We start from the raw sequence: 17,525 nt of genomic DNA on the forward strand, positions 1-17,525 counted from the left end.
AGCGCGGAGTGAGGAGGAGGAGAAGAAGAAGACACTTTCCTGACCAACACACGGCCCGTCATCTGTGACCGTGTCACAGCGTTTAATTAAAAACGTACAACGCCGTCCTCAAATCACCGCAGCGATGAGTTCAAAGTTCAGTTCATATCCGTCCGCGAGCCGAGCCGAGCCGCGAGATTCTCCCGTTCAGCGAGCGCGAGAGAGAGGCAGTCACTGAGCCCGTGGACACGCGGCTCCATGCTCCACTCCCCCTCCTCCTATTCCACCACCTCAGATAGAAGAGGAGGAGGAGGAGAGAGAGAGAGAGGGGAGTCTGGGTGACTGTGGTAACCATGGTGATCAACAAGTAATCTGATTACTCTGATACGGCTGATAAAGCAGGTTAATGTTGCCGTCGATGACCTGCTTATAATTGGGGTTTTGTTCAAACTACAACAATTTTAAATGTCATTTAATTTGTATGTAAAGCACATTGAATTGCCCTTGTGAATGAAATGTGCAATATATATATAAACCAGATGTTCCTATAGATGTAACCTGCATTATTCTGTACAATTAATCTCTAATTGTCCTAAAATATCCTCTCTTATTTTCATAATGTGTCTCTCAACTTAAAGGGACAATGTGTAGTATTTATGGGTTTATATAACCCAAAATCCACTTTTTTATACATATTATGTGCTCCTGCATTGTCTAGTCGCTGTATAATAGTTTTTGTTTAATTTTCGTAGTGTTTCAAAAAGTCATGTAAAATAACATGGTCGCGGGCCGCGGTTGAAATTGCCACTGTTAGCAGCGAGACGCCATGTTTCTACCGGAGCCTGTAAGGACAAACGCGAGAGAACAAATCAAGCTTCTCTTTACTTGTAGCGGAAGTCCCGCCTCCTCTCTCTCCGCTTCGTCTGCTACGGCCGCGGTAGCTCGCCCTCTCCCTCGCCTCACGAACCTCATCTGCTGACACGGAGAAAGACGACGAGGACGACATTTGACCAGCTGCGGATACCGTAGCGCTCAGGGAAGGGAGGGGGTGAGCAGAGCAGCAGTTCTTTGTTGTAAATTTCAGCCTCTCCTCTAGATGGCACTATAAACTACTTACTTCACCTTTAATAGAAGAGTAATACTACATTGTTCCTTTGAGATAGCATCCATGTATCGCATGTAGGCTGAAGACGGAATTTGCTTATTTTCTCCCCAGATACGTGCATTATGAGCATAGTTCACATACTGTACTTGTTTGTCCCACACTTTGCAGAAGTCCATCACACACTTTGCAACAGTATTTGCAAAAGCAGCCATCCCCCACTTCAAAGTAGCCTCTTAACTTCAATGATCGGTACTGGAGGCTGCGACAACAGTGTACAGTAAACATCCCAACAAGGCTGCGAGCAACACTTTGATCCATGAAAAACTACTGCTTCAGGGAGTCAAAAAAAAAAAAAGCATGGAGGAGTTGTTGAGAAAAGTTTGTGCATAGCTCTGTCGTAGATTACTAAACAACCTTCACTGACCCCTAACATTCTGGAATGTGTTTCTGAGGAAAAACAAGTCTGATTTAAGAGAATAACAATGCTGAAAATGCTGTTCTAGTTAGTATATACTACGTCATACACTTTATGATTTATTTATAATTGCCTATAAGCTACAGGACTTGTCAATGTGACTTTATATGAAAATGGAATTAACTATGGCCATGAAGCTCTATGTCTACTGAGTGGGAAACTTCAGAATAAAGTGTTGGCATATCAAGTCAATCTTTTATTACATTTTGCACACTTTCTGTTCATTAGTGTTTGAGAAGGGCGATGGTGTAACTGTTATTTTAGTGACAACAGTGTCACGTTCCATCTGGAACCGACATCTGAAACATCTTAGCAATTAAATTAGTGCTTTTTTTTCTAACATATCCTTTTACATTTAAGGAGATTATTGCCATCATTTATGTCACTAAAAATAAAAAACGTTTTCCAGCTTCACTCATTACCTTCTGTGGCCAAGCTGGAAAAACTCAGTTTTAAGGTAAGCTCTGAAATCACTGCAAGTAAAACCACAAAACCACACATGACACAGGGACCTCCACTGAGGCATGAGTCGCCTTGGAAAACCTGCTTCTTCCCTTCTCATTAGCAGTGGAACACATCCATGGCGATGATCTCACCAGATCTCTGCTCTGTAGACCAAGGAGGTAAAGCCTCTGTGGGCCAAAGAGATCCCACACCCCATCATCCACCCAGCCTGAGTCCAGCTGGAATTATTTTATGTCAAACATATAATACTTAACCAAACAGCATTAATGATTTGCTCGTTTCATTTTACAGAAGATTCCAAAGCGAGGGAAATCTAATTCAATTCCGTATTTTCAATCTTTACAAACAAAGAGAAACCATTGTTTTGCTTTTCCACATCAAACCACATTTTAAAACATAAATGCAGTTAGTCGCCCTCTCTGCTGCCAGTGTGCACATCAGATACGTCCAATAAAATGTCTGAGATGTTCGCAAGATACAAGCTTGTTGTGTCTGCCTCCATTTTTCATTATCGTCGCTGTGATCAACATCAGGATCTTTTCAGATCGCCGCCCGTACATGTTGCTTTGTTTTGAATACAAACCAGAAAAGAAGTCATTGAAATACTGTACCCCTCGAATAATCCGTGTATCATAGCAACACATGAACTTGGATGCTCATGTCTTTGTGGTGACTGAAAATAAATGCTTTATTGTTCCAGTGTTTCCATGTGTTTCCTGTTTATCTCAGTCCGGCCCACGGAGCTGCCAAACAGGCGAGAAAAAAAAAGGCTTGAAGTCATGTTTGCGCTGTACGTTGTACCAGCTGTCCTACGCTGATAACCAAATGTCTCAGGTCAGAAACATCCTCTGTGTATTCCATGAGGTCATTCATTAACATCGCCACCAACGACTATTTATAAAGCGTTAAAACAGAGATTTGGCTCCATCTGTGAGGAGTTATAGCGCCGCGAGGACCCCTCCATGTTTTCACTCAGGTTAACAGACAGGAGGCCATTTTCATGATCTGACCTTTACTGTTGTTACCTCCCCCACCGGTGCAGTAAACTGTGTTGCAACATACAAAGCTAAACATTTATTTAAAAATGTATTGAGAAGGCATTTTCAAATATTAACAAGCTCATGACAAGAGTCGTTTTTCAACGGTGAGAGCTCAGCCAGGGTGAAAACCTTAAAAACAATCAAACGCAGCATGAGGCCAAAAATATGTTGACACGTGAACAATGAGGTCTATGTCTGTTTTTTTTTTTTATAATCTCCTTTAAAAATCATGGGTAATTCATATGCAGCTAAAAAACAATCTTTACGGGAGGCCTTTCATTCAATTCTGGAACATGGCTGCAGGGATTCGCTCTCATTCAGCTGCAAGATCATTATTGAAGCCAGGTGCTAATGTTGAACAAAGTGGATGCGCTTTCTCAGATGTTTCTGCACCATTAAATGATTAACAATATGTCAATTTGGTATATATTTATATATACACAATACATTTTACCATAGGAATTAGATGAGACATGAGAGACTCTTGAGATCAGTCTGTCACACCAAATTAGGCAAATATATCATGCAAGAAAAAATGTCCTTCTACCAATTAGTGGTAGGCTCATTTGAAGCTCAGGGACCATCAGTGTGCACCATGAAAACGAGTAGAATAGTTTTTAATAATAACTGGGGGTGGGGGTACGCATGTTTGGCTGTCTACTATATATATATATATGTATATATACATATATATACACATATACATATGTATAGATAAACATACATGTATTATATATATGTTTTATGATTGATTATGAACTTTTCTATTTAAAAAAAAATTAAAACAAAAAGCAATAATAATAATTATATATATATATATATATATATATATATACACACACACACACATATAAACAAATACATATATAGATATGTATACATATAGGCACATATATACATACATTACATATATACATATATACATATATATGTATATATATACATATATGCATATATATACATATATGCATATATATACATATAAGCACATATATACATATAAGCACATATATATACATATACATTTATATACATATATATAATTATTATTATTAAATTTTCTAAATAGCAAAGTTCATAATCAATCATAAAACATTTTTAATACATTATGAACAGGTGAAATTATCAATTTAATAAATATAATGAAAGTAAATTTCTATGTCCTGTGTTGCTATTCCTTTGTGGTGTAATGACATAGAATTTCCAGCAGGAGACTCTGTGAGATAAAGCTGGCCCTGCTACGTCTAATGACCAATGTACATGCTATGTAAGTGCCTGAAGGGAAGCCATTGGAAGAAAAAAGAAAATGTTTTTCCGCTCAATTCTTTTTTTTTTAAGTTACAGTGTGGGAAATTACTCCAGAGAGCAAGCATCACAAGAATTGTGAAGAATTATTATTATCATTATTTTTTTAACCTTCTGATCTACCCATTACCTCATTTCACTGTTCTGCGCATGACCATACCCAAACAAATATGATTGAGATGCCTTCATGGTCTACAAAAACTCCCGGAAATCTGACTCGTCGTAGCCTGATTATTGGACTGGAAATTAATGTACAATCGACATCGACCTCAGACAGGAAACTTTCCACCGCACAGATGCAGCCCACAGTAGTGATGCACTTATTCAGACCAACAGTCTCATGCGGGAAACATTTTACAGCCTGGTAGTCTAGAATAATGCTGTTCTTGCTTTATGACTCTGGGCTGTGCTGGGCCCTGTTTTTTTTTATCTCAGCTCCACTAAGACACATTCATATCAGCATGATTGATACAGCACTTAAATACTGAACTGTTTCAATGCAGCTTCATATCAACACAGAGCTGAAGCGGAGCCACATTTTAAATAACCTGATAAATTAGGAGCTAATCTGGGGAAAAAAACACAGCATGATACATACTTTTAAGCATCTGACATTTCTGTACCAACTCCAAGGAACGCAGTAAATGAACAGGGAATGTTGGATTAACAAGTAGAATATATTGGTAGGGCTTTCATTGTTGTGATTTATCGTTCTCTTCACCTGGGGGAAAAGTCCACTTATTATATTATGTTATTAATCTCTGGTTGTGTTCAAACTGCACACACCGATGACCACATGTAGACATGATACAGGCATGATTCAGACACCCTGGGGTGCATTTGTAATGGTCCATTATTTATGTGGCTGATGATGTGAGGGTTTGTTTTACAGGGGGTGGGTGATGGCGAGGGCCACGTCAATGCAGCATTTTCACTCATCTTTATTTGGGGGGGGGTGAGAACTCCATAGTGACAACAGATGTGTTTGAGCTGCTGACCTTGGGGGGGCTCTGTGTCTGCCAAATAATGACTCATAACATCATTGATGCTGCTTCTATAAGACATGTGCAACTTACAAATTTACACAAGTCCAAATTAAACCTTTCAAAGCGAGGGTTTGTATCAGAGGCAACAGAACCGCATACTTTCTCGCTGAGTTATGACTCACGAAGGACTGACCGATAGCATGTAGTGGTCTCACTAAACAAGAATCCCAGCAGCACTGGCGGAAGAACAGTCCAGGGAGGACGTTTAAAGTGCAGATGGATTCGAATGAGTGGGAAAACGTGTGAGGTTTCAACAGCAAAGGACTAAAGCAAGGACTAGAAAAGGGGAATTAAATGCAGACTACCGGGGGAACAGATCCAGCATCACATGACTGCAGCAAACCCTGTCGTTTCATTATGTTTGTCAATATACTCATAGTTTCCATGAGTGAAGCAGTAAAGTATTCCAATATTTAGAAAACTGCACACACATTATTCCTATTGTACATGACCTGCTTTTAAGAGGTCGCTTAACTACCTTGGGGAAAGCTTTATCCTGGTGACCTCAAAAATGACATTGCCAGAGGAAGAAACTAAGCAGAGGGCTCATCTACAATGTACAGTAATGTCGGAGAAGACGGTGATGCATTCCAAACCAGATTTGGGTTTAAAAATAAGTGCTTGAATTAAATGATTTTTCCCAACAACAGCTAATGAAAATCCTGGCAATACAGAGATGCAAATGGAAACAAAAACAATAGCCTTATTGGCAGATTGCTCTTCCCCCAACAGAGTCAATTACAAAACAATCAAATTAAGTGGTTAGTTAGCATGCCATCTTCACACCAGCCACTCTCTGTGCTCTCTCTCTGTCACTATGTCTCGCTCTCATTTTCTCCATCTCGCACAAACCAGAAAACAGAGAGAGGGAGAAATACACGCACACACATCATTTCAAAAGCTATACTGACACACAAAGCAGCCCGTCACTGGGTCAGTGGAAGACGGTTGCCATGGCAGCACATCCTGAGCCATGTTGCCGCATGATCAGAGAGGTGTGATGCTTCGGAACAAGCCTCGTTTCTCTGTATTCTTCGTGTTGCTGCCTACACAAAGTGTTGCCATGTAAAGACACAAGCTGGTGGTATACAGTCCAAATCCCCACAGTAGGACAATATACACCATTTCTTTCCTCTCATGCATAATCAGTATACAGCAGCCATAATGCAACTGTGCTTTGTTCATTGTCATGTGTGAGGCTATACGAACGGCAGATGGTGCCGTTATGTGATCTAATGCACTTCGAAGCTGAATATCACATAAACAATAAAACCACCAATTCCGTCTGTGATACTAACCCAAATGAGAGTTTTATCTTGTAAAAAATATATATTCAATTCTTTAGCATCACCAAAATTCAAATATTAGACACATACCAGTCCAGCTCAAAGCAATTTAGTTCCTTTCAGCTCATTTTTGAGGTTAATCAGCACTTCTCACATTCTGTGATTTTGTTGTTGTTTTTTATAGATGGAGACATTCACACATCAAATAACAGAATCCCACACACTCTCTTACCTGCACTGATGAGTTTATTAATGCAAGTGAGACGGTGTGTAGGTTTCTTTGTTTGCCGTTTGACAAGCACCGTTTGAATTATGTGTCAATGCTTTAGAGTGGCTGTTAAAACTACTCGAGCACTATTTGAATGCCATCCATTTACTATTTTACGTCAGCACTGCACTCATTATCTGCTCTTAATTACAGGTTAGCTCCTAACGCTGCTTCCCTTTTTAGAGTTTAAAGGCAAACCAAGTGCTGAAAGATATTTGCCTTTTTCATAGTCATATTACACATATCTGTCAGATGTGTTCTGGTATATGAGCATCCTGTTCTGTTACAAACATTAGGCCCACATTCATCCCATCCACTACATGACGTTAGGGGAAAAAACAAGTCATTTTCCTTATGAACGTTTGTATTAGACATGCAAAGTTAACTGGAACCAGTGCTCACATTATACCACAGATGAGTGCCTGTAAAACATTAACCATAACTGACTGAACACCAATAAAATGACACTGAACGCTATACAGGAGAGTTCATTGACATGCCAGATATGGAAAAACCAACCAAACAACAACAAAATACTGTAATTATGATGACTGCTGCTACTGAATGTGATTATCGCTCCTCGTAAACCGGCTTTTTAAATGCAGCTTGCTGACAGATATCACATGACTGATGGTTGAACTTTACCAACATGGTGTGAAGAAAGCCACCACAGGAAACGGTTATGATTCTTGGCGTGGCCAGACGCGGTCAGAGCTAAATAAAACGCCATCTCGACATTCCACTGACGCATAAAACAAAGTTGGTCTCTCACTAAGTGGCGGGATTTATTATCATAAGACTAACATGAATGAGTGAAGCAAAAAACTCAAAGCACACACGAGTCAAGTGAGATACACCGTATCAAGTGATAGATACTACGCTGTTGGTATATCAATGTATATCAAGTAATATACAACTGTCATGATAAATACTTAGAGGCATAGGTATTTGATTGCTTTAGTGTATTACATTTTAGTCCAGTGTTAATCCATGAGGGACACAAAACAGAAACACCTTTTCTTGCAACATACTACAAAGCTTGCAACAAAGCTGTTCCTCGTCATGGGAAACACAGAAAGGTCACACACGGCTCTGCAGCTCCTCAGATATTCTGAGTCCGTTTTAGTTCACTATAATGATCAGCATGAAGCTTCAGCGGCAGGCTACAATTTCTGGCTATTTAAGTTGTTATAAAGTACAACCTTCACAACATTATTTAAAGTTGGTGACGACTTGGTAGAGAAACTACAAAGTTAAAGGCCATGGATATGTTTTTCCAGAGGAGTAGGACGAATGGAAATGCAACTCTGTTGTTTGCATTTTGCAGCACTATTGGGACAGAGTGGCCAGCCATAAAAGATAATAAACAAGTAAACAGCGCTTCATGAGTTGTGAATTTGTGACTCACTGCTCTTTCTCTGGGGTCACACAGCAAAGTATTGGCTGGAACTGTTGCATTGTGTGCGCTCAGGTTTTCTCCGTGTAATCATATTCTTCTCACAGTCCAAAGACACATTTGTTCATTCAAACTAATAACTGCCATTTAAAACAGGATACAATTATTGATTTGATTGATTTGATTGATTTTATTATTTTTGCGTTTAGAGACATCAAGTTTGACCTGCAGGTAATATTTTTAGTCGAATGTGAATTTAGCATGCTTTCGGCATGCTGGCCAAGACGTACCATTTGACATTATGGATATCGTTAAAGTGGGTGGGTTTCGTCCAAAAATAAAAGAAAGTAGCAAAGCAGTTGCTGATAATTAAAGTTTTAGAGTTTTGTGTCGTCAAAATTGCAAAGAGTAGCTATATTTAAGCTAATTGCTAATTGCAATTGCCCCATTTAAGCTGGCTAGCTAGCCACCACCAAAGCTAGCCAGCTAGCCAGCTTAAATGGGGAAATAGCTGGCATGGTTGAATTTCAATTTATTAGTTTGGTTCAATAACTAAAATGTTAAGAAAATCAAGGCAAAGAATTAAGGTTGGGTCAAGTGCAGTATAATCAGGTCATATGAAGTAACTCAATTTAGATTCTGTGAAGTCAAATATTGTAGATGTGATATCTGGACATCATTTTTAAAACTTTGAGCAAGGTTATAGTGTATAGTGTAGGTGTGAATGGTTGCCAACTTTCGCCCTTTGTCTGCTGGGACTGGCTCCAGCGGCCCTGCAACCCTCATGTGGACAATAAAACAATGAATAAATGCCACCTAGTGGTGAAAATAATCATTATAAATCATTAATCAAAATAATCAATTATTACACACTAATTTGCAATCAGAGCATCGGATGACATAAGAATAGTTAATATTTCCAGACAGACAGATTAATGATAATCTGGTTTGGACATAATTATTTAATCTGTGAAGCTCTCTGATGGAAAGATGGGGCTGTATGTGATATCAGATTAACGATGAGGCAGACACACAGGAGCAGCGATTACTGTCAGAGTGCACACGTTCAGCTTTAGCTAGCCAGTGTTGTCTGGTGTGAATCAATCAATATCCATTAGACACTCAGTACTGTGCTGCAGTTCCATTTTGCTCATGCCTAGTTTATTATTTTTCTCGTCCCTATCCATACTTTTAAAGACAGTATGCAAAATACTGGCATTGCATCTTCCAACATTCTTACAATTCCGATACCGTCAATTATATTAGATCTCAAATACACACAAAAATGTACTCTGGAGCTCAAACCACATTTCGCCTTGCAGTCTATTTCCAGCTGGTTTCCATGGTTACGCAAGAAGAGCCTGATCTATTTTCATGAGCTGGTAGCTAATGGTTCTGAATGAGCTTTAATGTGAGTGTATGACAAGGGATGTACAACATGAAATGCAAATGTATCAAAGCTTTTTGAGAAGATGCCGTTACAAGGAAATCAGGACACGCAGTCCTGAAAAAAAACTTCAAAAACCAGATGTCAGGTACAGTACAACAAAGGTTGTTGTTATCTTGATAAAGAGTATTCCAGCAGTCTTGCAGGGGAATCAGGGACACATCCCACTGTATATATAGTACATGGAAATACTGACCAGCATGGAAATCAGCTTTATCTTCCAAGCACAAGCATAAACCTCAAGGTCAGAGAGAAAATAAATGGATTTCCATATTTCAGTCCATTTTGGCAGTCACAATATCCTATTATCATTCTTGAGATAACCCACAGGGACATTTTCATAGCATGTATGCATCAAAACACACACATAATCCTCTTGGCATAAGTGGTAATCTAATGCAGGGATCAGTTATAACAATCAGGGTGTCTTGCAGTCACACTTATCCGGAGCCTGCTGACATTAGTGGCACACGCTGAACATGACGAGGCATATCCGAAAAAACAACAACAACAAAACAGTAAAAAACAAGTGGTTTATGTAGCAGGGGTGTGGCTCCAAGTTCACTTCGCACTTATTAATATAAATCACCAACAGAGCTGATACAACAGGGGAAGGGACAGAATAAATGTCAGATTTAAGTGGATTTTGAGGGCATGGACTGTGGGGAATGGACCTGCATGACATAATCCATGTTTAATCCTAACCTGCTCAGGGTTCTACTCTCTGATTGCTTTCACCTCTCTCCTCCCAGGTGCTGAAAATGGCTGTAAACCCTTTTTTACTAAAGAGAATGTCTCTTTTTAATTCATCCAAAACCTCCAGTTGCTAATATTACAGCGCTTCATTTAAACCCCACACCAATTTGACACCCCCACTCTTTCTTTTGTTCTAATTTCTACTCATCCACTCATGTCATGTCTTCAGTTTCTCATTAATATTCTCCGTAGTCAGAATGTGACCCAGCTTGCAGGGGCCTGGCGAGAACTCCACGCTGAGCTTAAATCCCACTGCATGTGCAATTGCGATAAAGCTGCTTGAGAGCCATCCTCGATTCCGTCTCCCTCTCTCACTCTGACTCTCACTGTTAGTTAAGTCAAGTTGAGAGAAGGAATTGGATAAAAAAAATGGAGAAATGTTGATAATAATAAGAGGAGGGTGACAACAAAAACCAGGAGGAATAAAAACAAAAGAAAGCTGTTTAAAGATGCATAAAGCACCATTCAGATACGGTAATTCTAAAAGGTAAGGTGGTGCCTTTCGTGTGTAACCCAAAAAAAATAACTGATCAGTTCTCTGCTCTGTAAAGAGTCAGCAAAAGATTCTGACAAAGTAAAAAGCACTTTGACAAATCGTTAAAGAGAAAGAAAGGAAGTGCATCTGCAGAGACTGAAGGTGAAAGCTTGTTGATTGGTTTGGCAATGGCAAAACATAATAACGCAAAGCAGAAACACCGCCCTGACTGCGCAATATAGTATTTCTTCATAAAGGTTTTTGGCACCGCAGTTGACGGTCTGTGCGTCCAAATTGGATGAAACGGAAAGGTTGTGCTGAACATTGTCCAGCAATTACAGTGAGAGCCTGCGACTGACCTTTTTCAAAGTCACATGGTTAGAGACTGAAAGGACAACCCAGTACCAACTGTCCGCAGTCTCTAATCGACTCATTTTATCATGGCAACAACAGGTTCAAAACCACAATACCCTCAGAATACCCTCTTACCCGTTTGCAAGGTTGTCGTCATCGTCATCCGGCAGGCTCTTTCCTAACAGGTCGCTGTCACTTAGGTAACCAGACTTGAGGTCAATGGCATCCACATCCAAGCCTTCAATAAGCTCAATGCGAGATGTGTTGCTGAGGCGGCTGGAGCGAGATGGCATCGTATGGGAGGTGTACTGGGAGCCGGTCTTACTCCCCTGGTATCCTCCTGTAGCTGAAGGAGCGTCGCCTGCCTGAAGACGGGGGCTGGATTGGCCGTGGCGCCAGGAGAGAGGTGAGGAACGGTTGGACATGCTGGATATGCTACGAGCGTTGGTCTCGTCACTGTCATAGCCCACATTACTGCTTTCCAGGCAGCTGGAGAGAAACATCAGGGGAGGGTCAGTTAGTGTGACCTCTACATATTTCTGCCACTGAATATATCAGCAATAATGTTAAGGATGAGCCCAGAAAACCAAGATGTCATAAGAGACATATGACCAGATACCTCATAGTCACACAATATCATTCTCCTACCAAGGACATTTTGCTTTGCACGTCCACAACTAAGAAAAGTTGCTGCAAACAGTTATTATAGTTTTCCAATTCTCCCCAGTGCGTGGGTTGGGGTTAGACATGTCTCCAAATAGTTAGAAGCATCTTCTGTCTGCCAATTGCATAACCACATGCACCCAAATAAATATTGCAATGGCTACAGCCATGGAAGTATTTTAAACCATTGTTGATGGATTATTCATCCACATGAGGGTCGAGTGATGCCAACCAGAACAGAAAGTGACAGTGTGATGATTTGGATGTATACTGCTTAGAATCACAAGAAGTCTTCTCGATGAAAAAGAGACCTGGATTTGTAAGAAGAATTATGCTAATTCTTTGTCAGTCCACAATTTGATTCAGCGGGTTTTTACTTGGTGCAGTGTGTTATATTTAGAAGGGTTGCTTTCGTGACAGAAATTGAATACACTACCTATAGGTATGCTTCTATGACAGCCAATCATTCCATACAGTTTGAATAGAATTATTATTTGTTTCTATTACACTACTGCTACAGATGCCAACTTCTTGTTATCAATAGCTACAGGGATGTGAAGCATATTAGATTAGCTCTAAAATTAGAGTTAATGTTGCATAGAGACATATAAATGCTCATTAATGTAACTACAAACATATAGAGGACTTTACTTTGAAAGTTTCAGGATTGAATAAAGTCCTTTTTCTCTACGAGTGTTTTACTGTGTTGTGGTGTGCGACTAATTAGTGCCTAGGCCTTTTGCCTTTGAAAGCCAAACAGAGAAATGCCCATGAATGCGGTCATGACCAAGAAAAAGAGACGGGCTATTTAAGCGGGATGGAAGCCAGATGTTTACCAGGTGGCAACTTTTCAAGTGGCTGTTTACACATGACTGTGGTTTTCATCAATTTAACCAGCTAATCCACATTAGAGTGCATTTGCTTTCAGGTTAAATCACACACAGAATTTGGCTAATGGTTTCATCCAACCCGTTCTTATCCCGAGAGCTACATATACCACTGTTCTGTCACGTTTATATCCAACGCATCAGTCCTAATTCACATCTGAAACAATAAAACATTCTAACATAGCATATTAAGTGCACTTACCTATGACTGAGCTGGGAACCCCGTAGACTTGACATGGTATCCTCCAAATTCTGGCGGAGGTCAAGGACATTCTGTACGGTCCGTTTCCTTTGAGAGTCAGGGTCTGTGGAGCAGCCATCCACAAAACACATATGAAACATTCAGAACTGCTCTTTTACTACTGCACGTGTCAGTGTGTGTGTTTTTTTATGAGAGGTCACGCAGACTGACACACACGCATGCATGCGTTCCTGCAGTACATGTCTTTAATAATGTGCCTTCCTTGTACTACACACGTCACGTGCCATTTGCAAAGCTTTGTGAATGACAGTAATATATTTGCACAAAATATGTATCAGTGGAGGGACACAATCTCTAAATATGCGACCAGATTTGACACACTTAATAATATTCTTACTCAAGGTGAATTCCAGTTAGTGGAATCAGCTTTGCAATGTTTATCGGTTGCGTTATGGACAAATAACGTGTGCCTTACACAGTCGGCATCATCTTTTTGGAATAAACCATTAAACCAAGAGTGTAATCAGTATTCACTGTGTTTAGGTGCAGTAAATGATAGTCCTAAGACACCCTGCATTGCAGTGATGCCTGCAACACAGAGAGGGAAACCCTGGACAGAATGAAACGGGCCTGTAACAGGAAAGACCCATGAATGATACAACACAACAGGATGTGCTCTGTATAAACATAGAGCAAAGGTAGAGCAAAGTAAATGGTCTGTATTTTACACTTTTTTTTAGTCTTGATGACCACCCCAGTGGTGCTTTACACTACAGTCTTGCCACTCATTCACACCTATTTACTCACACATTCATACATCTAGCATACTCATTTACACACCAACGGCAAAGCTGTCAGGAGAAACTTGGGGTTAAATGTCTTGTCCATGCAGGGACATATCATACGAACAGGCGGCAAATCTACATCCTTCCATTAGTCATTGAGTCAATTTGAGCACTGATCATTAACCTTGCATTGTTGGGGCAGTGAGCTGGAGGAAATTATGGCTCATCCACCCATTTATTTGTTGGATATACTTACTTGGAGGGGGCTGTAGTCATGTGGTGACAGTATAATGTAGCACTGTGTGTCATCAACATGGGTATGGTAAGAGATGGTGTAAGTAAAGGGGAGCATTGATACCTTAAAAAAAAGAGTGGCCCAAGAATGGAGCCTTGAGGAACTCCACATGTGATCTTCATTTATTCAAATTCACAGTTACCAAGTCCCACCCACCTATCCAATCTACAGGGTATGTTGTGATCAACCATGTCAAATGAAGCACTGAGAATCAGTTATATCAAAACGAAACTTTCTGATACATCACTGTATCGAGATTGTTACGGATCAAGAAAGTGTGAATTTGCTGATTGACAACGCTTTCTATGATCCAAAATTATTTAAAAGAGGTTCGATAACTGCCATTTTAAAATGTCTAGAAAAATGATTGTACTCTAATTTAGTGACTTTGCTTAGCGATGTCTGCAGTTTCTGGTACGATGGGCACATTTTAGTGCATAATAACACGAAAAAATACAATGAGAGTGACCTCTTGCATGTCTCCACAGCTGACAATTACTTTGCCTATTAAAGAGAGTATTTTCCATTATGATGCTATATACCTTTTGCTGGAGGGGCCATTGCTATGGTTGCGGATGTCTTGCTCATGTCCTTATTGTCTAGGGACGAGCTTTTCCAAGAGTTCTGCTATCTGTGCCCCTCTCAAATTGGAACATATTTGTCATGTTGCATTTGTCATAAACAAAGCACAGGACCAGCAAATGATTTGCGTCTGTCTTTTTCAAGTAGAAAGCAGCGTCTTTAGATGTTCAGTAAGGGCAATATGTTTTACAAATAAAGTACTGAAATTACCTTACACCATCACCAACATTACCATACTTAAAAGACCACTGATTAATACAAGTCAATAATCAATACCATGATTGTCTCTCATTTTCCTCTTCCATTTTGATGGCACTTAACTCATGAGTGTCAAAGGCCCACGTGGGATTAGCATCTTAAATGGTGATAAATAATTCATTAGGATGATAAAGTCCCTGTTTTGAGAAATAATGACTGTTCGTTGATTTGGAAACCCAATGGAAGAGAAGATGAATCAGCCCAAGGCATTCTGTTGCAATTTTTATGCAATTAGGCTCAAAAAGGAGATGTGGGTGTGGTGCAGAACTAAAAACAAAATGGATTGTGGTTCCACACTCATACATGTCATACATGGCCTTCCTCTATCCTGTATTTTGTACAGATTGGCTTCAAGTATGACTGGTATGAGTTGACAGACAACCATAGGCTAATGAGGCATGGATAACAAATGAAATCACCGCAGATGTGTTCATTACAATGCAACAGGGAGCATGCACTCCTGATGATACTGAAGCAATGAAACGACAAGTTACTGAAGGGCAAATCAAATGCTGCTTGTTGGTGTATGACAGACATGAACTATGATTGTTAAGATTGGAATTTTAAGAAAATGAATGAGCACAATTAGCATTTATTTTTTTTAATTAGCAGCCTTTATATGGTACCAACTAACATGAGTTCTTTAAATTATGAAACTTGAGTCAATGTTTAGAATGTATAGTGAGAAAATAGTAATAATAATTCCAATCGTACAATTTTGATCACTCATAGACTTTCCTTTTGACAAACCATCCTAAACTGTGACAAAAAAAAAAAAAAAAAAACATTTCCTGCCATTTCCTCCACTGTAGCACACACGTACATCAGAGCTGCACTTAGATGGAGCTGAGGGGAAGCTAAATATGTATGTGTATGCCTGAAATGAATTCAAAATGGCAAACTCTGTTCCCCCATGTCTCAATCATGCATCGAGCAGTGGATGGAGCCTGAATGCATCAGCACATGTTGCAGCAAAGAGCGGCTTTAGAAAAGCTTAGTCTGGTCTTAATAGCCCCCAAACCTTAAGGGATTTTAATTCATGCAATCCGATGGCAGTGTTATGAAAGAAGGAAGCAAACACATTCATCATAATCAATGCTGCCGAGCATCAGACACCTAAGTGACATCCTGGAGGAATAAGAACAATAGAGCGTTATTATAGCTCTGGTTTTCAGCTAACTATTGAGTATTCTGTCAAAATGCCAAGCTGAGCCAACATTCAGTTAAATAATATGAGGAAAAGCAGACTCTGCAAGCACAATGACAACATTTTCCTGTATTTGTCCCGACATATTTGGTCAAATGCATTAAATATGTTTCAGGAAGCTGTGTGTCTGCTGCAGCAAGCAGATGTCATATCGTGGCTGTATTAAAGCACTGAGATTGCACAAGCAGGGTATTTGGTTTGTAGCACATGGGGGCAAAAAGCACTGGAACAGGCTTCAAGACTGCGTTGCTGCACTTACCCAAGATCTGACTGAACAGCAGCTGTTCTAGGTCACCCAGCACCGTAACCACCAGCTCTGGGTCCACCTTTAGAAAGGTCTTGTCTCCCCCTTCCTCCATCTGGCCTTTGGAACTGGACTCCGCTCCTGCCCCAGCTCCTTGTTTCTTAGTGTTGGCCTTTGCTTTGCTGGAGAGGATCTCATCATCTGACTTGCCATCCTCAGGTGCTTTACTCAGAGGCTTCACCTCAGCGTAAGGACCACGGGGTATGCGGCTCTGCTTGCTAGGGGCAGAAGGAGCAGCCAGAGGGCTGAAGGGCTTCGGTTTTCCCTGGAACAGGGAATGCTCAGACTTGGACAGGTTTCGAGAGAGAGGGGAACCCCCTCCAGCATTGAGGCCACCTCCTGTTGTCTTTGGCTTGCCCATCTTGGTCTGTCCTGCTCCAGGTTTGGCCATGTCATCGCACCACTTGGGCTCATAAAGATGCAACTTTTTCTCAGCATCAGTCAGAACAGCCAGGTTTGTCATCGATCTCTGCTTTCGAAGACTGGATGGCACTGGTATCCTGCCTTCAGAGCTGCCCACCCGGTAAACCTTCAGTTCACCCCGCTGTGCGCTCTGTGGCAGTCCAGACTTTGTCCTTTTAGCAGCCATTCCAACTCCTTTGCCATCTGCTTGCCCGTATGCCTTTGTATTTTCCGTCCTCTCCATTTTCCAATCTCCTCTGCCTTTCACACTATTCCCAAGTATGCCCCCTGCATGAGACCATATAGAAAAGCATCAGCGAGGATAAATCAGGCTTCCTTATTCAAACCCCTTCTCTTTGTGCAACAAAACACATATATTCTTCCTTTAAGGCAATCCTCTTTCTTCCCTCCGTCTCCTTCCTCTCTTTCCTTCTGTCAGGCTGCTGCAGCTGCAGCTGTTGCAGAGCTGCCAGGCGCTCCCTTTCTCTCCTTCCTCCTGTCCTCCTTTCCTCCGTTTTTTCCGCACTCCTCCCTTCAGCACAC

The 17,525-nt window shown here is 40.5% G+C and overlaps 1 protein-coding gene across 1 annotated transcript in view; it reads right to left on the minus strand.

Annotated features, from left to right (window-relative positions):
* nav1b (neuron navigator 1b) overlaps positions 1-17,525 on the minus strand; it is a 46,623-nt gene that overhangs the window by 23,958 nt on the left and 5,140 nt on the right. Inside the window, 3 exon segments of the mRNA XM_083892813.1 lie at positions 11,533-11,886; positions 13,150-13,252; positions 16,536-17,270. Coding sequence (XP_083748939.1) covers positions 11,533-11,886; positions 13,150-13,252; positions 16,536-17,270 — 1,192 coding nt within the window.

This window comes from Microchirus variegatus, assembly GCF_963457635.1.
Source record: "Microchirus variegatus genome assembly, chromosome: 7".
Classification (NCBI taxonomy): Eukaryota; Metazoa; Chordata; class Actinopteri; order Pleuronectiformes; family Soleidae; genus Microchirus; species Microchirus variegatus.